The sequence below is a fragment of the Orcinus orca genome, chromosome 8 (assembly GCF_937001465.1).
Source record: "Orcinus orca chromosome 8, mOrcOrc1.1, whole genome shotgun sequence".
Classification (NCBI taxonomy): Eukaryota; Metazoa; Chordata; class Mammalia; order Artiodactyla; family Delphinidae; genus Orcinus; species Orcinus orca.
In genome coordinates this window covers 63827789-63851251 of record NC_064566.1, presented here as the reverse complement: position 1 = coordinate 63851251, position 23463 = coordinate 63827789, and the positions used below count along the sequence as shown (strand labels likewise).

At 35.4% G+C, this 23463-nt stretch overlaps 1 protein-coding gene across 1 annotated transcript in view; it reads right to left on the bottom strand.

The window, feature by feature from the left end:
- TMEM135 (transmembrane protein 135) overlaps nt 1-23463 on the bottom strand; it is a 245376-nt gene that overhangs the window by 64666 nt on the left and 157247 nt on the right. The window contains exon 6 of the mRNA XM_033431910.2: nt 13325-13371. Coding sequence (XP_033287801.1) covers nt 13325-13371 — 47 coding nt within the window. The remainder of the gene's footprint in view (nt 1-13324; nt 13372-23463) is intronic.

Here is a 23463-nt window from a genome sequence, read left to right as displayed (position 1 = left end):
GGACGCGCAGGCTCAGCGGCCACGGCTCACGGGCCCAACCGCTCTGCGGCATGGGGGATCCTCCCAGACCAGGGCACGAACCCGCGTCCCCTGCATCGGCAGGCGGACTCTCAACCACTGCGCCACCAGGGAAGCCCAGTAAATATTTTTTAAATGTGCTCTTTACAGTAAAAATTCTCTTACGCAATCTCCATTTAAGAGATTACATTTAATAAGATAAATTATCTTAGATTCTCTATTTTCTCTGTAAAATGTTCTAACATTCACATTGACTGCTGGAAGATAAAACACCACTACTAAATATGACCACATACGTCAGTTCACACTAGTTGAGTTACATGCTTGCCAAGAATCAGCTGTGCTTATCCCCAAATGTGTTTATGTCGTTTGTATTTGTTAATGTAATTATGTAAATGACCTACATATTACATAAACCAAAAAGGAAAAAAAGTTTTTTTCCATGGAAACTGAGTTTACTGTTTTGGAAAGACAATACCTTATAAGTATGATTTATACAACAAAAACAACTCAGAACCCCAGCTGGGGAACTCCAACTCAAACAAAATGCCTTGGTAAATGAGCAGATATTTGTCTGTGCTAGGGTGAAATGAAGTACTTAAAGTACACATGTATGAGTATCTTGGAGATGCTGTTAGTAAAAAACAAATCTCATGCCATTGCCATGAGGACAGCTTACCTTAAATAGCTTTTGTCTCCTCAGCTTGGACATCAGTATGAATACATGCAAAGCAGAACTGCCCTAACTGACTCACAGACCTGCAATGGGGCACAGAGCTGACCCAGCCAACTTGCTTGTTATATGCCACTACAATTTTACGGTTGTTGCTTACATAACTGCTGACTGATACAACACTAAACAGGAAAAAATAAATATTAATAGCATATAAATTTATAGGAACATATAGCTCCTATAAATCAGTGCAAAAAATTAAAAAATAAATAATGGGTAGAGGGCATGAAATCAAAAAACGACTAATAAACCAATGAAAAGACATTCCACATCACTAGTCATCAGGGAAATACAAAGTAAGGCAAAAATGAGGCATTACCTTCTAGATTATTTGATTGACAAGGTAAAAATCACTGACATGAACTAAGATTGGGAGTCAACAAGCACTCTCGGAAGGAAAGTAGATTGGTAGTGCCTTTTATGGAGGACTATCTGGCAGTATTTATCAAAATTAAATACGTCCAGTATATTTGACCCAGAGAATCCATTTGTAGGTAACTATCCAGCCTACGGAAACAATGGAACATGCACACAAAGATATTTTTAAAAGAATGTTCACAGTTGTACAGTTTGTAATAGTGAAAAACTGCAAACAGTATAAATGTTAATAGGGCTTCAAGTATTACTTATAGATTTATAATTTTTTGCAGCACCTAAAAACAATGAGGTAGATTCATATATAGTGACATATAGACAGAACCCTAAGATACATTATTAAATAGAGAAGTACTGCAGAAAATACATAATACGTGATCCTATTGTAAAAAATAAATATAGACATAGGTACATAGATATGTACAGAAAGAATTCTGGAGGGATATATGCCAAAATGTCAAGATAGTTTTGAATGAAAAAAGAAGCAGGAAGAGGGAGTTGGATAAAGGGGGAAAGAACTTTCACTTTTTACTATATACACTGATGTTATTTGAATTTTTTGAAAGAACTTAGCAGTGTATTACTTGTACAATTAACAAATCATTTAAAAAAAGAGGAGACTTGCTAACTTTTAGATCAGAAAAGTCTCTCATCCATTCACCTATTGAATAACAGACTCATCATTTTTACCCTACGTAGATAACGCGCAGTTAAAACTGGGGTAAAAAAAGTAAACTACATCTTAAAATTCTGAAAGAAGTTGATGCTGAGAAGAAAGTTAAGAGGGAGAAGAGGAGACCTAATAATCTTTAAGCATCTAAAGTGATTATATGAATAGCTGTTTTCTATTTCAACTGAGAAAAGGCCCTTAGGGTGAGCCCATTCCCTTTTATTAGAGATTTGGGATATTCGGGAAATATGTCCTGACTCTTCATGCTGTGAACTGCTAGAACTGGTTAGCAAGAGAGGCAGAGGGATTAAATTCTCTGGATTTTTTTTTTTTTAGTTGCAGGTTTTAAGGAAAATTTTATCATTTATTTCTTGATGTGACTCACAGCTTTGCTACTCAGAGTGTGACCCCAGGTCCAGCAGCCCTGGCATCACCGGGGAACCGAGAAATGCAGAAGCTAACACCCTGCCCAGACCTACTGAACCATAATCTGCATTTTTAATAAGATTCCCCAAATGATCTGCATGCACACTAAAGTTTGAGAACTCCTTTAGAGCCCTTACATCAGACATTTACATTTGTAACAGTCCATATGTCTTGAACATTAACAAGTGCATACTTCGGAATTAGTAAAAAGAAATATTTCATTTGATAACAAAACCTTTCTTTTTCATCATTATAGATACTATTTCTGCTTTTCCAAATAACGAAAAAAGTAATACAATTTTTTAAGGCCTATATTCTTTCAAGGTGAAAGCCACATCACCTTCATTCACACAGTTCTTCTAATCATTAAAATATAATAAAAGACTGAGAGATGTAAGCTAAAATCCAAAAGAAATAGATAATAACTTCAATAAAGTGATCAAAAACTTTAATGATCTTTAAATTCTCAGAACTCAAGTAATTTCAATTCGGTTGGCCTGCTGTAATAAATCTCCCTACATGTTTCCTACCAGTAGAAGTTGCTGGTGATTTTACAAGATGAGGTGAGGAGAGTCTCATCTTTCCTAAGAATCCCTGAAAATATCCTATAATGACACCCTGCGAGGAAGGTTTGTCCAAAATATCAGGATTGGGAATTATCCAATTCCAAAAGCATTTTTTAACACTCAAGCAAGAAAAAGAAGTCAGGATAGCAACTGTGCTAATATTAGAGCTTGATGTTTTTGGGATAGAAGAAATCAACGTGATGAGCTCAACTGCTCTCCATCATCTAATTCTGAATATCATTATTCTTCTGAACATGCCCAACGAGTTCAAAACCGTAAGAATTACATACTCCATTTCAGTGAACAAATCTCTTCAGAAGCATTCCAGGGCAGCTTGGATTCAGAGGTCCTGGGCTGCCGCAAGCAACTTATTCTCTAAGGCCTGAGAACCCAAAGCTATGTTCTTCTTTTATTTTAGGATGACAGGAACATGACAAACAGCCAGCACTCAGTCACCATCAAGGCCCCACCAGTACAAAGAGGCTTTGTGATTGACAAGAGAATATAAAAAAGGGAGGAGACCCACTTTTTCCTTCCTCTAGGGAAGACTCCAGCTGAAATTATAGAACTTAAAAGCATCTCCCATTTAGACTAGTTCACCTTGCAGGTAAACACTTCCTGGTTCAGTGACTCAGTCACACACAAGAAACAGAATCTGCGCTGAAAATTGATAATGGTGGAAAAATATTGTTTTACTGTGAATTTCAGCTCAAGGCAGCTGTGATATACTTCCTCTTCTAGCAAGCTGTCACTGAACCAGTACAGCATGAAAAGTAGGCTTCATACATGGATATTTTATTTGACGTTTTAAGGATACAGATTGGAATCAATCCAAATATTTCCCATTTTTGCTATCTGTGATTTCTTGAAAAAAATCTAGATTTGATCATGAAAAAGGAAAAATATGATGTATTAATTGAATATTAATATTTCCTTCTATGTCCTTCGATTCATTTCAATAAATTTCCATGAGAAGGACAGTGATTTTGAAACACCTCCCCCCAAATAAACAGAAAATACAGCAAAATTCTTCTTCAAAATATAATCAATATCACTATATAATCAAATACAATCTACGAAATACGTACTCAAAATATAGTAATCAGGTTGTGAACTGATAATGTATATTTCCAAAGACTGTCAATTTAATTTCCATTCAAACCCAATTGGAATGTATTAGCAGTGGACTTCATAGGTATTTAAAGGGCATTCTGATGATCAGCAGTAATGCATTAGACTGAGACGTGAGAATATATTCACTAAAAGCCTAAACATTTCAGATAAATAAATGTATCTCCATTTTTCAATCTTGTCTTTCTCCACCTAATAAGGACATTTGATATTATATCATGTCTGCAGATATTTCTGAAATTAGTCTTCATTGGCAGTCCTATAAAACTTTTTTTTTTTAACATCTTTATTGGGGTATAATTGCTTTACAATGGTGTGTTAGTTTCTGCTTTATAACAAACTGAATCAGTTATACATATACATACGTTCTCATATCTCTTCCCTCTTGCATCTCCCTCCCTGCCCACCCCCCCAGGTGGTCACAAAGCACGGAGCTGGTCTCCTTGTGCTATGCGGCTGCTTCCCACTAGCTATCTACCTTACGTTTGGTAGTGTATATATGTCCATGCCTCTCTCTTGCTTTGTCACAGCTCACCCTTCCCCCTCCCCATATCCTCAAGTCCGTTCTCCAGTAGGTCTGTGTCTTTATTCCTGTCTTACCCCTAGGTTCTTCATGACATTTTTTTTTCTTAAATTCCATAGATATGTGTTAGCATACGGTATTTGTCTTTCTCTTTCTGACTTACTTCACTCTGTATGACAGACTCTAGGTCTATCCACCTCATTACAAATAGCTCAATTTCGTTTCTTTTTATGGCTGAGTAATATTCCATTGTATATATGTGCCACATCTTCTTTATCCATTCATCCGATGATGGGCACTTAGGTTGTTTCCATCTCCGGGCTATAAACTTTTTTTAAACTGTACTTTTCAAATATTATTACCAAGTAAAAAACACCCTAACTCATACGTATCAAAGACAAATTTCCGTCTTATTAGGACAATGTTGTAATAACAATCTCATATAAACTTGTGGCATCTACTGTAAGCTTCCTCATTACTTCCCTTCTAATTCTAAAGTGTAGTGTCTCAGAACTAAGAGTATGCATATTTTAAACTGCAGTTCTGACAATTCTGGAAAGAAGGCTGGCAAGCTTTGTGGTGCACTTGTCCGTCATTCTCCATGGGAACACTCCTCCTTCAAATACACTTGAGAAGAAGTTAAGTTTCCTGGGGTTCTCTCTCAAGAAATGCCTATGTACCCACAAAAACACAGTAGCATCCCTGAGATGTGACAACCAGAGGAATGTTAAATGGTGATAACACAGAAACACCATGCCGCTGTGCGATAAAGATCTATTTCCAGATCAGAGTTTTATAACAGCTTAATAGATATAATTCACATACAACTCACTATTTAAAGTGTATCAGTCAATGACTTTTTATATATTCACAGGCCTGTGTAGCCATCGTCATAATTACTTTTTGAACATTTTCATCACCGTTTATAAAAAAAATACCAATTAGTAGTCATTCCCCATTCCCCAAAAGTCTCCTAGCCACAGGCAACACAAATCTACTTTCTATCTCTGCGGATTTGCCTATTCTGGACATTTCATATCAATGGAATCAAACAATATGTGACCTTTACAGCTCAGAGTTAAATAATAAAAACAACTAATTTTATTGAGAGTTTACAATGTGGCAGTCATTTAATACTCACAGTAATCCCATGAGGTGAGTACTGTTATTATCCCCACTTTAAGATGAGAAACCTGAGGCACAGAGAGGCTGAACACCTGACCCAATATCACAAAGAAGTTAGATGGAGAGGGTTTGAACCGACACAGTCTGGCTCAGGAGTGCATGCTTTTAACCAACTCTGCTACCTTAGACTGCCCCTTGATTAGCTCTGGGAAAACTCCAACAGTAGAAAATAATGGAAACAAAGAGTCAGGCGTGAAGAAAACAGTGAATTATAGCATTCCTCATAACTGGTAAAACAAGGAAGTAAACTTAACTGCTTCCAATCTGAGCGTTTTTATTAGCAAAAGTCCAGTCTAAGAGCTTTCTATGATCAGTAATAAATGTCATTGTTATTCATGAAAATAAAACTGCAACAAGTTTTTGAAAGGCAGCTGACCACTTCTGACATGATTGTGTCCCATTAAGTTCTTACTTTAGTAGTTGCTTTTTAAGTGCATACCATTTCTCCATACAATATTTCCCTTTGCCTTCTACTAAAAGCAATAAACATTTATATATGTTAAAAATTTCAGAGCCATTTCTTTATCATAGCCCAAGTACCTCAAAGGCTAGCAGGCAAAAAGTGAAAACAGACTTGCCACAACTTTCATCCATAGATGGAGAACATTCACCCAACGGGCAGAATAATGTTCTCCCCTCAAAAAGAAACTCACATTACAGTCATGTGACCTGGTAATAAGCCTTGCATTCTTGGAGGAAGTGATTCACAACATTTATCAACCTATGTTTTCTCACCTTTTCTATTTGCTTTGAAGAAAGCAACAGTCCTAACATTCTCTTTACTTTCTCTTTTCATAGGACAGATTTTGCATTTTTTAGTAAGCTGACTGGTTTTGGGTGCCAACGACATTAGTACCTTGTTCCACCTGCATATATTTTCTGAGGAATACTGCTTTCACAAGCCCATGTCAACTCATTAAAAACTCACCTTTTAAGAATGACAATGAACTTAGGAAGCCAAAGGCATTAGATTTTTCTACTTCCTACCTTTTCTATATATCAGTCCTCTTTCACTTAAACTGTGTGTCCAAGGCTTTCAAACAAAGCTTCAATTTCCTCTTAATCATTTATCATGATCTCTTCCAGATAAGTAGGTTTAACAATCTAGCCATGCATGTAGACATTTTGGACTGAATCTTAGACCATTTCTCTTTTCTTTCCCATTCCCCAATTTGTCAGTCTCTCTTGCTTGTGCAACCTTCTCTTAACCACTTAGTCTCTCTTGTCTCAATAAGTAAATAGACAAAGAAAAGAAGGAATACAAAAGGAAAACCCTTAATCCTATTACAACTTGCCCTATCTTTCTCCTCTCAAACTTTTTGAGTTTATTATACTCATTCTACTTCCATATCTCACACTTTTTTACATTTTCTTTTATTTATTTAAAAAAATTTTCCCAAGTTTATTAAGAAATAATTGACAAATATAATTGTATTTTAAAGTATACAACATGTCACATTTATTTCTCAATCTACTATCCCAACTCAACTACAGAAGTTTCTCTAGCAGGTTACCACTGATCACCAGGTTGCTAGAGCAAAGAAACAGCTCTTAACCCTTACCTTACTGCATATGTCTACATCATTAACACTAAATATAATTTCATTCCTCAAGTTCTCTATTTTAATTAACGTTCTTTCCTAGTTTAAAAACAACAATCACTACTCGCAGCTCTATTTTTTTTGCTAAGATAAGAATCACTGTGCTAGGTGCTCACATGTATTAGTCCAGTAGTTCTTCACATGGCTGGTTGTTACCCATTAGTGGATCGAAACAGCTTTTTAATACAATTTTTTTTTTTTTTTAATTTGGCTGCGGTGGGTCTTCGCTGCTGTGCGCGGGCTTTCTCTAGTTGCGGTGAGCGGGCTACTCTTCGTTGCGGTGTGCAGGCTTCTCATTGCGGTGGCTTCTCCTGTTGTGGAGCACGGGCTCTAGGCGGGCGGGCTTCAGTAGCTATGGCACATGGGATCAGTAGTTGTGGCTCGCGGGTTCTAGAGCGCGGGCTCAGCAGTTGTGGCACACAGGCTTAGTTGCTCCGCGGCATGTGGGATCTTCCCGGACCAGGGCTCGAACCCGTGTCCCCTGCACTGGCAGGCGGACTCTTAACCACTGCACCACCAGGGAAGCCCGAAACAGCTTTTTAAATAAATGAAATAAATTAGAATAGAAAATATCCAAATGTATTACACGTAGCAAGGTTACATACTATTCTGGGAAATTTATGGGTCTGCATGAATAGTCACAATATAAAAGGTAGTTCTGGGACTTCCCTGGCGGTCCAGTGGTTAAGACTCCACACTTCCAATGCAGGTGGCGCGGGTTCGATCCCTGGTCAGAGAACTAAGATCCTGCACGCCGCACGGCGTGGTCACAAAAAATAAAGGTAGTTCTTATTTTGGGTGACATCCAAAAAAGTTGGAAAGATGTTGCTTCTTATGTAATTCTCACAATCCTACCTATGAGGTCCATATAGCAATTTACACTTTTTAATAATGAAGAAGCTGAGGTATAGAGAAGTTGTATAATTTGTCCAACATCAAACTGCTAGTGTGACAATCAAGAATAGCCTCTATTGGGCTTCCCTGGTGGCGCAGTGGTTGAGAGTCCGCCTGCCGATGCAGGGGACCCGGGTTCGTGCCCCAGTCCGGGAAGATCCCTCATGCCACGGAGCGGCTGGGCCCGTGAGCCATGGCCCCTGAGCCTGCGCATCCGGAGCCTGTGCTCCGCAACGGGAGAGGCCACAATAGTGAGAGGCCCGCGTACCGCAAAAAAAAAAAAAAAAAAAAAAAGAATAGCCTCTATTTATCTCCTGAACTCCAAATATACATATGATATCTGTATTTCTCTATGTGAAAGTCCTAAAAGCAACTCAATCTCAGTCTTTGCTAAACCTGTATGTAATTTCCACACATTTTCTAATTTGCTCACCTTCTAGTGTTTTGCTCTTCCTCATCCAAGCAGCAATCCTCCTGTCTTAGATAAATCAACTCTTCATCATGTCATTACCATAACCCTCAGTCATAACCCTCACCATTTCTCTCCTGAACAACTGCAGCAGTGTCCTCCCATTACCTGTTATTATGCCCCCTCCAAATGCCTAATTCATTCTCTGCATTGCTGGAAGTAATCTCTTTGAACTAAAAATCTAATTATTTAGGGCACACTCTCCCAAACCTGAAGAAAACTTTTAAACTCTAAATGCCATATATGATTTTCTAGACTGGACTTTTGTGTAGTTTTAGGCAATACTTTAAAAAATAGAACCTAACTGATATTTATAAAGGATTTTTTTAAATGAGTAAATGGTTGAAAGACCCAGATCAAAAGTTCTTTACTTTTTGTTAGTTCAAAGATACAGTTCATGTAAACAGATTCAAGGACAATCATAAATGTCTTTCACTCAAGAACTACAGGTTGTCCAGCCAATAAATAGTGTCGTTTTCGTAAATTAAAAAACAACAACAATACTACATCCATATGTTGAGACTAATGAAATAGTTTACTATTTTTGCCTTCACAGAATAGCACAAATTCATGGAATAGCAGTCATCAATACTGTTTCTAAATATGTATTAAAAATATATATATGTATAAAACACAACTACAATAAACTTTAATTTGCACTGGTTTCTAACTAAAAATCCAATGCTTTCCAATGTTTATGGCAGATTAAGGTAGGTCTATTGTGAATCAGTCATATATAGTCTGTAGATTATCTACTATGACAAGTCTGAGCCTTTCAATCTACATGTTTAAACAAACTGTTTGCTGCCTTTGCACAGGCAGGTGGAAAGAATTTCTAGCTAGGCACCCACTAAGATGGGATCAAAGTTGTCGTAATACACTTTATGATACTATTTTAAATTAAAGAAAAATGAAGCTCAATTATTTCATTTTTCTAAAATATTAGTGTTCTTCATACACAGATCACTAATGCTGAAAACAAAACCAATAAAACAATGTTTAAAAGGGTTGCATGTTTCATTGTTTTTTTGTGAGCAGGATTAAGTGTAACAGTTTTGTTGTAGTGTCTGTGTTATTGCTGATTCTTTCCTTTGCTTCTCAATTAAAACAAAAAAGAGCTGGTGGTTCAAAAGAAACTCATTTCTTTTCTCCACATGACTGTTGGGAAGATCCTAAGCAAGCCTGAATCAATAATTATGATGAATCCTTTTACTTAAAAAAAAAAAATTAGGTTGCTTTACCCATAAATACACACTTGGAAATAAAGAAATGTTTTAAAGAGATGCATTAGGCAAACTATTCTATCAACTTTTCAACTATGACTCCTGCTTGGCCTGAACTGATAGTGACAGACATGCCCTGAGGCGAAGCTGTGACAATAACATACAAAATAATAAAATGCTTAAACACAGGAGGCAGAACTATTATGAAGAGTGCCCCCTGGGGTTGAACGGAGAGCCTTTTTCTTTCAAAACACTCTTCAAAATACTGTACCCCAATTTATATCAATAGACAGCTGGATGGCTGGGTAGCCAGATGGCCAGCTGGCTAAGAACTGGAACAAAAAACTGAAAAACACTTTCTCTTCACATATTACCTTTCCTCCACCCAAGCCTCTGAAGTGTTCCCAGGATTCCATTTGAATATAAGTCATATTTTTGGCATACAGATTAAAAATCAAGATCACCATGTATGAGATAATGTATGTGAAAAGAACTATACCTATAAAATAACTATTAAGAGCTATTAAGAGCTATGCAAAAGTAAGACATTTTCATCACACATTTTAATAACCATGGTTTCAATACTCTGAACATTGTGTTGCTTTTTAAGTAAATTCATACTATAACCATCACATCCTATGTCACTTTTAGAAAATACTTATGGAACTACTTCCTCAAGTTCTTTCTTTAAAAAAAATAAAATTGGCACATTTTTCTCTCTATTGAAAGGGGGTTCTCATTTCCCTTTTTCCCATTTGTGGGTTAGGATAAAAACACAAGTTGGGGTTTCCCTGGTGGCACAGTGGTTGAGAGTCCGCCTGCTGATGAGGGGACACGGGTTCGTGTCCCAGTCCAGGAAGATCCCACATGCCGCGGAGTGGCTAGGCCCGTGAGCCATGGCCACTGAGCCTGCGCGTCCAGAGCCTGTGCTCCGCAACGGGAGAGGCCACAACAGTAAGAGGCCCACGTACCGCAAAAAAAAAAAACCCAAAAAAACACAAGTTGACATTTCTAACATAAAATGTTTCCCTTATCCTCTTCTTAAAAAAAGTTTACTATAAATGGAGTCATAGGGACAATATCATTTGATATTTACTGATCTAATTTCATGCAACTAGAATTAAAATAATTGTTAATAAATGGAATAAATGTGTCCTCAAATATCTACAATATATTTAAAATAAAGTTTGAATTTTAAAAATAAAATATTCTAATGGAATTAGACTTGCTAACTGCTATTGTTCATTCTAAACACTTGCTAGAGTTCAGACAAACATATAACATTGTTTTCTTCGGTTGCAGTACTTTATAAATGGTTTTATTTTACCATTTACCAAACCTCTTTTGTTGAGTTATTCAAACTAACTTCTGCCAAGAACACTAGGAATTTGGTGATAGTGCTTCTTTTTGGAGAAAAACAACCCCTTTCCTCAGAAAATTGAAAATGTTTATCTTGGCACTAAAACCTTGTATTGAGCCTTCTGGAAAGTATTTTAAATTGTTGTTTTTAACCTAGACTCTGTGACTGAAACAGGAAAAGGTTCCGTAGCTCTGCACCAAAATACATATTTATAGGGTTGATTTTCTTTCTACACCAAAAATACTAGTTTGATGGCAGCAGTTTTCAAAGTATAATATCCTAGGACCATGCCTAACATTGGGCATTATCACTATATTCAAGACAATTTGTTTTTTAAACCTCAAAAACTTCTGATGTCTAAGAAATGCTAAATGTTGATCAAATATGCTATAAGTGCTATATTGGGAAGGACTGTTTCACTTAACTACCTGGTCTGTTAGGAATTTTCACACACAAAATAAATTTTGTTTGATACTGTAATTTCCTCCTGTGCATGCCAACAAAAGATATGTTTCTAAGTCTTTATCTTTTTTTTTTACATTTCTCCCACTAGGTATGCTTTAGCTTCAGATTAGACAGCATAAAGATAAATCCTTGAACTTTCTGCATTACTGTCCTAATAATGTGTCTGAATACCATTAAGAAATCTTTGGCAATTGATGAAATGAAAGAGTCATTGTTCTTAACTCCCCTACCAAACCCCTAAATTGCTAGAATATACGAAAGAGACTACAGGAGTTGTAAGGTGTATATGAAAGTATATTAAAAATGGTAGGTCATACAATTTCACAAAGACCCCCAGATAGCTGCAATGATTTTTCAGTCGCTAATAACTGACATAGAATACTATGCACTCCATCATGAATACGTCCTTCCCACCTTAAAAACTTCATCCATTTTTTTCCTTCTAACAGCTTGTCTGTCCTTTACAAGAAAAATTATAGCACCATCATCATTTTATACTTGCATATAACATTTTTTATAGTTAAAGGAAGTTCAAATTATATCATTGTGCTTATCAAGTATTTATTAGAATGTTCTGACAGGAAATTAGTTGTTTAAACATTCTGCGATGGTTGAATTGCCTTATTTAGGTTAAACAAAAAAAGATAAAGATATCTACTAAATATATCTTACTAAAATCCATAACTGTTTTTGTCAATCAAGTGCAATTTTTTTTTTTTTTTTTCCGGTACGCGGGCCTCTCACTGTTGTGGCTTTTCTCGTTGCGGAGGCACAGGCTCCGGACGCGCAGGCTCAGCGGCCATGGCTCACGGGCCCAGCCGCTCCGTGGCATGTGGGATCTTCCCGGACCGGGACACGAACCCACGTCCCCTGCATCAGCAGGCGGACTCTCAACCACTGCGCCACCAGGGAAGCCCTCAAGTGCAAATTTTAATTTTAAAAGCCTAGAACTTCCTGCTGTGATTGAATTCTGCCTATATCCAGAAAAATCAAGAAAGAGTCTATTCAAATGAGTTTAATAAGCGTGAAACAAATAGGAATTACTGGTATTACAGAAAATGACGATAATGAAGGAGTGGGCTCTTCCTAATCAGAAATCCAACTCCCATACTGTTGTGTTTTTATGACAATGACAGGCACCATTTTTACTGGCATTAAAATTCTGAGCCATCCTAACACTCCCCCACATTCCTCAGAGTCTCAGTATCAATGAAAAATGCAACTCTGACATAATGGACTAACTTGATATTTTACAGACAGTGATTAGTATGCTAGGTTACGTTCGTAAAAGACTTAGATTAAGCCCTACCATCACTTTTTTCTCATTTAAATTTAAAATGTTGATTGTTTTATAAGGTGAGCGAAGAATATCTAAAATCAGGTCCACAATAAACAGAAATTCACCTTTCAAGATCTGAGGACTATTAATTTACATATTCAGTTTTCCAAGATGAACTTATAAGCATAATGTGAAAAATCACATCTTCCTTCCCTCTCTTTCTCTATTCACTAAGCAGCAGTGACTTATCTCTAACCACTCTAGAAAATAAAACAAAGCAAACAAAAATTCATGTCACTTGTGGGGCATAATAATTTAGAAAACACTTTAGTTACACGGTTGATTTAAAAATTACAAAGGAAGAGTATTTTTTTCTATTAAAATAAATAGGTATAACAGAACATACCTGAAAAAGAACATGTACATGGCAGCTGTGATGCAGAATAAAAGGACCTATAACAAGGAGAAAATACGTTACTTACAAAAGAACACTGACATCATCATTTGTGTGTCTTAGAAAGCAAAATACCCACTATTAAATCTTGTACCCGAAACAATTAAAAGATGTACGAAGCTAGTCATACACATATCACATTCTCTACCTTTCAAATAAGTCATATCAAGGCAATAATAAGTCTGTATATTTATACACACATATAAATAAAATTATAAACATTATACAATATGTATGTGTGTACATATATATATATAAAACACTATATATATATATGTGTGTGTGTGTGTGTGTGTGTGTGTGTGTGTGTGTGTATAGGCTGGGTAGAGGGTAACAGGGTTCAAAAAGGAATAGCCTATTTAAAAAATTATATCTAAGAATTCCTCAAGAAGCAAGTAACCTAAGAACAGAGACAATGGCTTTTAAATAGTGAAGTCAGCAGAAAAATCATAAAGCTTATTAACTATTATATCAAGATGACCAGACTTTTAAAATATAAAACACAGTCCAGTTGTCAACCAATTGTAATCAATAAGAAAATCTCCTAAAAATATAATCATCCTGTATGGGATATAGACTCCCTATAAAAAAAAAAATTCCTCTAAAAGCAAGCATCAGAACACACAATAAATCTGGATTAAAGAAGCTTCCCTAGAACACGTCATATGAAACACAAAGTATATTACTAAGATGTATATGGAAAGAATCCAAACCCAAGTCCTTACCAAAAGCTTAGTTATGCCAACAAAGTGGATCTCCATAAAATTGTTTTAAATCAGTAAAATGGAAGTTGTAAACTGTGTTCTTATGTTAACAATAAGAGTGTAAATTAAACACAAGGATTGTCAATGGCCTCACATCATAGACAAATGAACAATCTTCAACTATTAAAAACTGACCACAAGGAACCATGAAAACAAAAATGGTATAAAATAGTGTTTAGCTATTTCCAACACAATTTCTAGTTGACTTAAGGAAAGTATAATAGTTTTGCTATTACAAATTGAGCTTGATAGGTTTGCCACCTTGGCTTAAGATAAGCATTATAAATACAATCTGAATGACTTATAAATATATAAACCTACCAACCCAAAAGAGGATGGGCATCACACTCCCTGGCTTCAAACTACATTTCAAAGTTGTAGTAATCAAAACAGTATGGTATTGGCATATAAACAGAATAGAGAATGATACAGAATAAAAGAGCCCAGAAATAAACCCATGCATACACGGTCAATTGATTTATGGTAAAGGAGCCATGAATATACAATGGGGATAGAACAGTCTCTTCAAAAAATGGTACTGGGAAAATAGGATGGCCACATGCAGAAGAATGAAATTGGACTATCTTACAGCACACACAAAAATTAACTCAAAATGGATTAAAGACTTGAATGTAAGGTCTGAAACCATAAAACTCCTAGAAGAAAACACAGTTGGTAAGCATAGGTCATGGTGATTTTTTAAAATCTTACACCAAAAGCAAAAGGAACAAAAGCAAAAATAAAGTGTGATATCAAATTAAAAAGCTCTACACAGCAAAGGAAACCATCAACAAGATGAAAAGGCAACCTACTGAATGGGAGAAAATAATTACAAATGACATATCGGATAAGGGGCTAATATCCAAAATATATAAAGAACTCATACAACTCAACAACAAAAGAACAAACATTCTGATTTTAAAATGGGCAGAAGATCTAAATTTTTCCGAAGAAGACATATGATGGCCAACAGGTTCATGAGAAGATGCTCAGAATCAGGGAAATGCAAATTAAAACCGCAATGAAATATCACCTCACACTTGTTAGAATGGCTATTACCAAAGAGACTAGAAATAACAAGTGTTGGTGAGGATATGGAGAAAAGGGAACCCTTGTGCACTGTTGGTGGGAATGTAACTTGGTGCAGCCACTATGGAAAACAGTATGGAGGCTCCTTAAAAAAGTAAAAATAGAACTACCATATGATCCAGCAATTCCACTCCTGGGTATTTATCCAAAGAATTCAATGAAAACACTAACTCAAAAAGATACGTGAAGCATTATTTACAGTAGCCAAGATATGGACACAACCTAAGTGTCCATCAATGGATGAATGAATAAATAAATTGTGTTGCGCACACACACACACACACACACACACACAGAGGGGGGTGGGGAATATTATTCAGCCATAAAAAGGAGTGAAATCTTGCCATTTGCAACAACATGGATGAACCTCGAGGGTACTAAACTGACTTATTTTATTCAGTCAGAGAAAGACAAATACCATACAATATCTCTGATATGTGGAAGGTGAAGAAGGAGGAAGAAGAGAGAAGGGATAAGGAAGAAAGAAGGAAGAAGGAGAAAAAGAAACCAAACTCACAGATACAGAGAACAGAGTAGTGATTGCAGGCAGCAGGGGAGTGATGGATAGGAGAAATGGGAGAGCTGCATGTTTTTTTAGTTTAAATAAACTGAATTTTTAAAAAAAGGATGGGTATCAATTACTATAAAACAAATATTACTTTTATTAATTTCTTATATAAAATCTTTCTTAATATACAAAGTATATAAAATCTAATAGGGACTTCCCTCGTGGAGCAGTGGTTAAGAATCCACCAGCCAATGCAGGGGACATGGGTTCAATCCCTGGTCCAGGAAGACCCCAAGTGCTGAAGAGCAGCTAAGCCCATGAGCCACAACTACTGAGCCTGTGCTCTAGAGCCCGTGAGCCACAACTACGGAAACCCGAGTGCCACAACTATTGAAGCCCACATGCCTAGAGCCCATGCTCCCAACAAGAGAAGCCACCGCAATGAGAAGCCCACGCACTGCAATGAAGAGTAGCCCCTGCTCGCCACAACTAGAGAAAGCCCGCGTGCAGCAACAAAGACCCAACACAACCATAAATAAATAAATTTATTTTTAAAAATCTAATAAACATGCACACACTCTCCTCCTCTCCTCTCTCCTTCTTTTCCTCTCCCATTCTCTCGCGCCTTCAAAAATACCCTATCCATGATGCATAAGGTTCATATCACTATTTTGAAAATGTAACTTAAAGCATGAGGAATAAGTTTCATTTATTGACTAATCAATTATAAAGTCCAAGTGAGTTTGTTTACTGGCTATAATTTGCCAGCCAATGCTCCAGATCACAAAACTCAGTTTTTATTTTCCTCTCCTTGTATCCCCTTTGGGCAATGCCAACCTTCCCAATTTTTCAATGTTTCACTCTTTCTCTGCACTAGTCATTATTCCCCTCGCAGACTCCACTCACAAACCTCTCTAGAAGTGTCCCAAAAATCTTTCCCACACTCTCTACTTTCTCGAAAGAAAACTCCAAAGTCCCTTTCCCTCAAAATGTTACTATGCTCTATCCTCATATGCTAAACCTATCTGTGCTCATATTAAACTAAAGATTATCTTTACAAATAATACCTTTGAAACTGGGAAAGAGCATAATGTTTAAAAACTCAAGCTCTAGAATAAGGCAAATACAGGTTTGAATCTAATTTTATGTGACTTCTGATGCTTTATATAATTTCCCTAAGCCTTAGATCCCTTATCACTAAAGTGAGTATATTACCTCACTTTGAATTGTTGGGAAGATTAAATGAGACGATGCTGCAAAGTGTCAGGCATTCGGCAGATTGTTTTTATTTTGTTTTGTTATTCATGGAAGTGAGCTAGATATAAAAACCTCATCCAGAGATAGAAGCTTGGAAAAAAGTTTGTTTTTAAACAGGTAGAGCTTTTGAAATCTCTCAAATTACCAATATTTGGAGCTCACCTCTTTCATAGAGCGGAGATTTAAGATATGAAAATCTGTGCAAGCAGGGAGAAACATGTAAGGAATATTAAAGTACAATTGATCAACTCATTCAAGAAATATTTACTGAACACATACTATGTGCCAGACACTATTCTAAAACTTACAACAGTATACAAAATGGACAAAGTCCTTGCCCTGCTGGAACTTATCTTCTAGTGAGGTAAGAGAAGATATTGAAATAGTATGTCAGACAGTGATGAGTTTTGGAGCAAAACAAAGCAGGATAAGGAAATAAAATGCAGGCGAGTAGGCGTGGTTGTTTTATACAAAGTGATCAAGGAAGCACAGACTTGTTAGTAGAGACACTGAGGAGATAAGGGATAAATGAGAGGACCATATCAACAGAACCAATGGAAAATTTTTGAATTTTATTCAGAAAGATGGTCAGTTTTATGTCAAAGATGCTAAAGAAAGGATTTCATTTTTAGTAGCATACAGTTTTCAAAGTTTTTTAAATTAATTATGCTAATTTCTTAAACATTGTAACTTCAACAGAGTGTTTTTCCAAATAAATGTAAATCTGTAATTAAATAATGAAGAAGATTTTCTCTGTGTTTCAAATTATAGAATTTTAGAGCTAAAAGGACCTTCAGGTAATATATTTTTTTCATATTAGGAAACTTAGATCCTTAGAAGGTAAGTGATATATCCATGTTCTACCCTGTTAGTTGTATCTTGCATTTCCTCTATTAAACAAATATTGGTCAAATGTTTACTCTGTACCCGCTCCATAAAGAAGATATTTAAATACAATTCTAACCCTTAAGGAACTTACAGAATACTGCTCCACAGTCTAATTCTGTAGCTACTCTTTACATGTGTGGCTACTTAAAATTTTTTATAGCTTTATTGAGGTATAATTAACATATTTAATGTATACAATTTTGTTAGTTTTGACATAGGTATATATCTTTAAAATCATCAACATAATCAAGATAATGAACATATCATTATCAATAACATATAGCATTTCCATATTATTATTTTAATACTTGTAGAATCTGTAGTGATGTCACCTCTCTCATTCCCACTACTGGCCGTTTGTATCCTATTCTCTTGATTAGTCTGAGTATAGACTTATTAACTGTATTGATTTTATCAAAGAATGAGCTTTTGTTTAATTGATTTTCTCTATTTTTCTGTTTTCTACCTCATTGATTTCAATTTAATCTTTACTAATTCCTTTTTTCTGTTTGCTTTGGGTTTTTTTTCCCTAGTTTCTTAAAGGTCGGAATTTAGGCCATTGGTTTAAGATTTTTTTCTTTTTCGATATAGATGTACAATGTTATAAATTTCCCCCTAGATCTGCTGTGTGTCCTAATTTTAATAAGTTGGGAATTCATTTTTGTTCCATTCAAAATACTTTCTAATTTCTGATTTTGCTCCCTTCTATGATCCATGACTTAATTAGAAGTATGTTATTTGGCTTCCAAATACTTGGGGATTTTCAGCTATCTTTCTGTTGTTACTGACTTATTTATTCTATTATGGTCAGAAAATACTTTATATGTATGACTTGATTATTTCCAGATTTATCAAAACTTACTTTATGTCCCAGAATATGTTCCATATGTTTGGTAAATAGCCCATGTACATTTTTTTTTAAATGTGAATTCAACTGTTGCTGGGCAGAGGGTCAAGCTGCTTGACAATGTTGTTCCAATCTTCTAAATCTTTATTGATTTGTCTACTTGTTCAATCAATTATTGAGAGAAGCTATCAAAATATCCTGCTGTATTTATGGAGGTATCTCCACAATCTCTCCTCACAGTTCTATCAGTTTTTCCTTGGCGTATTTTGAAGCTCTGCTACTAGGGGCATAAACATTTAGAATTACATCTTCCTTACCATGATGAAATTACCTTCTTTATCTCTGATGATAGTCTTTAATCTGAAATCTATTTCATCTGACAGTAACTTCTGATTACTGTTTGTTTTCCATTCTTTTACTTTTAACTGATTTGGTATTTATATTTGAAGTTCACTGCCTCTAGGCATCATATTGCTGTTTCTTGCTTTTGTATCATATCTGAAAATCTCCACCTCTTCATTTGGCATATTTAGATTGTTTACATTTAATGCGATTATTGGTAAGTTCAGAATTAAATCTATCATCTTGCTATTTATTTTTCTATAGTTTCTTGGTTTTTTTTTTTTTTCCTTTCTGCCTTTTTTGAATCAACTCAGCTTTTTAATGATTCCATCTTCTCTCCACTGTTGGCTTCTTTGTTTAAAGGGTTTATAGTAAACATCTTTAAATTGATACAGTCTCCACTCAAGTGATATTATACCACTAAACATACAATATGGACTGTTACAATAGTATACTTCCATTTCTCCCCCACCCCAACTTCTGTGCTATTGTTGTCACCTAGTATACTTTTATCTATATTATGAAACCACTATATTTTAAACATTTTTTCTTAAAAATGTATGTCTAAAATAGTTTTGACCTTTGTTTTGAAAGCTATTTTTGCTGGGTATCAATTTCTAGGTTGATGGATCATTTTATTTCAGTATTTGGCTCAATGAGTACCACTTCAAATGTCTTCTTACAATTTGATTATGAGGTGCCTTGGAGTACTCTTCTTCATGTTTCTTTTAAAAGGGTTTCATTAAGTTTCTTGGATCTGTGCGTTTATAATTTCCATCAAATTTGAAATTTTTTCAACCATAATTACATCAAATATATTTTCTTCTCTTTCCCCTTCCCCTTTGGGAACTCCAATTAATATATAGTAGGTCACCTGAAGTTGTCCCACAACTCACTAACGCTCTCTTTATTTTGTAAAAAAAAATATTCTCTTTATTCTGTGCTTCATTTTGTATCACTTCTATTATTAGGTCTTCAAGTTCACTAATATTTTCTTCTGTAATATATATGTCATTAATGCCACCCAGTACATTTTCCATCTTACACACTCTAATTATCATCATTAGAAGTTTGATTTGGATTTTTTCCCCGTTTTCCAAGTCTCTAACTCTTCTGAAACTATGGAATTCACTTGTAACAACGCTTTTTTAATGTCTTTGCCTGCTAATTCTAACAGCTTTGTCAGTTTTGATTTGGTTTTAACTGACTGATTATCTCCTCATTATGGGTCAAATTTTCTTGTTTCTTATTGCAAGCCTGGTAATTTTTATTGGATATCAGACATTCTGAATTTTACCTTGGTGGATGCTGGATATTTTTGTATGCCCATAAATCTTGAGTTTTGTTCTGGGTCACAGTTATTTAGAAACAGTCTGATCCTTTAAGGACTTGCTTTTAAGATATTTTAGGAGGGAGTGAAGTAGTGCTCAACTTAGGGCTAATTATTCCCCACTGCTGAGATAAGACCCTTATGTGTACTCTCCCCAGTGCCACATGAATCTTGAGATTTTCCAGTCTGGCTGATAGGAACAGACACTATTCCTGCTGCTGCTTGAGTGCCAGCACTCAATTAAGCACCTCTAATCCTTTCAGGTCATTCTTTCTTTGACCTGGGGTATCTTCCTCATGTGCATGCCCTAAACAGTAAACAGCTGAATGCTTTCCTCTCTAGTCTTCGGTGGACTCCATCCAGCATGGCTCCCCTCTCACTCTCCACTCTTGTTTCTTCAACTCAGAAAGTCCTCTAGACTTTGCATGAATGTCTCCTCTTTGATCCAAGCCTGGAAATTTTCTCAAGGCAGTAAGCTAGCATAATCATAGACTCATTTCATTTGTTTCCCATTCTCAGGGATCTCTGCCCTTCAGTGCCTAATTCCAGGACTGTAAAACCATTGTTTTATAAGTTTTGCCCACATTTTGGCTGTTTCAGTTGGAAAGGTAAGGATTACCTTTATTATGTCATAGCCAGAAGCAGAATGTGATTATTTAAATTTAAATTAATTTTAAAAACTAATATTAAATTCAGTTCCTCATCCACACTAGGCATATTTCATGTAATCAACAGCCATATGTGGTAGTGGATACAATAATGGACAAGCAGATATAGAACATCTCCATAATTGCAAAAGGTTCTATTAGACCTGTCTGGCCAGTAAATGACATTTTCACTGTGCATTGTGGTAATGTTATTACACTTATATTCTAACTTTAGCTGTAAATTATACATCTGAACACATCTATTTTTATACTTTACATTTTTATGTCTAAAGCAACACATAAAATAATCATACCACAGTTTACTCATTTGTGGAAACAATACAATGTTATCTACTACATATATTGAAAGCATTAAATGAGATAACATACATAAAGTCTAATAGAGTGAGTAGTACATCACAGATGCTCAAGAGATGGTAACTATTGACAAAAAATAATTTCTCTGTAATTCCCTCCCATTTCACAACCATTGCACAATACACTTAAACAGGATAAGTAATTTTGAAATTGCTATTTTCACTTTGATTTTTATTTTTAATTCAAAAAGTAATGAAGGGCATGCTACAACATGAATGAACTTCAGAAGCACTAAGTGAAGGAAGCTAGTTACAAAAGACCAAATGTTGTATGATACCATTTATCTGAAATTCTAGAATAGACAAATCTCCTTACAGAAAGTAGAATGGTGGATGTCTAGAGCTAGAGGAGTGAGGGGTAATAGGGAGTTTGCTCATGGTATAAGGTTTCTTCAGGGGGCAATGAAAATGTTCCAAAATTAGACTGTATGGATATGTGCACAATTCTGTAAATATACTAAAAACCCATGGAACTGACATTTTGAACTGGTAAATTTTAGAGCATGTAAATTACTTCTCAAAAACACTTAAAACTGGCTTTTTACAAATTAATACATGTACATGATAGAAACAAAAATTCAAAGTGAATGATAAAAATACAATGAAAGGAAAGTTCCCTTCTATCCAGATCTCTGGTATTCTGTATAGAATTCTGTACGTGTGTGCGTACATTTGTACAAAGATACATGCCAAATAAAGACATTGTTTTATACTTTTCCTTTAAACTTTACACACACACACACGTTTATTTCAAACAGTCTATGAATAGAGTGGATGCTACATATATTGAATACCAAAGTATACTTTGTAAACTTCCATACCTATATCTCTGGAGGTAAATTCTTAAAACTGAATTCTCTGTATCAAGGGATAGGTACATTTTTAATTTTGATACACTCCCATCAATAGTATATCAAAGTAGCCATATCCTTACATGAACTGTTTCCCTATGTCCACAAAAACTGTATTTTATCAAACTATTTTATCCTTGCCAATGTGGTGGATGAAAGAAATGATATATTATAGCTGCATTCTTCTTATGAGTGAAATTGAGCCCCACAGGTTTATAAACCTTTTTGTTTGTTTTTTGGTCAGTTGGTTTAACCACTTTTTCATATCCTTTGTCTATTTTTGGTTTGTGAATCTTTTAGAAACCATTTTTATTTTTTGAAACTGAGTATACTTATGTGAAAACATAGAATTAATTTCATTATTATCTATTTGCACCAAGAATATGGGTGGTTAAATAAAAGTAATCATGTAATGGAAATCTCATAATGCACTAAACCAAAAGAACATTTTAAGCCAAGTGTACAGAAAGTATAACAAATAATGAGAAAGTAAAGTTCATTCAGCTGAAAAATACTGTTTTCTCTGGAATGACTTTTCAGGAAGTGATAGATTTACAATACATGGATTCCTGTTAGAGAGCTTACAAAACTTTCAGGGAAAAACTGTACTATGGTTGTCAGCACTATGTCATGCAGAATTATATGAAAACTATCCCTGTCAACGCTCTAACAAAGAAACAATATCACCATATATGAATACTTTAAAAACCTAAAAATAACCAGAAATATAAAAAATGTGACTACCACCTGGTAAAGAAGGCTGTTTTTACCATCTAAGCCTCAAAATGGTTAAAACACATATCCTGAAGTCATTTTAAAGTCTACTAGAGACCTAAACAGATGGTGCATTTAACTACTTCCTACAACAGAAGTCTTCTGCTTTTCTTTAACATACTCAATTAAATGTTCTTTAACCCTGCCCAGTGCCTTTGACCACTCCTGCTTGAATGTGTCCAAAGACAATGATGCTCTTTGCTGCCTGGCCTTCATTACTCATCAAGTCTGTTTCCTCCCATATTCACTGAGCCCCCTTCCTTCCATTATGCAAATAAATACTGAAATCTTGTCTCTGTTTTCTGGAAAAGAAGCAATAGATTTCTCCTTGCTCCATGTGTACTTCATTCATATTTTAGCCTTCTGTCCATCCACCCGTTCATAAAAAGTTATCTGGTATCTATGTGTTACTAACAC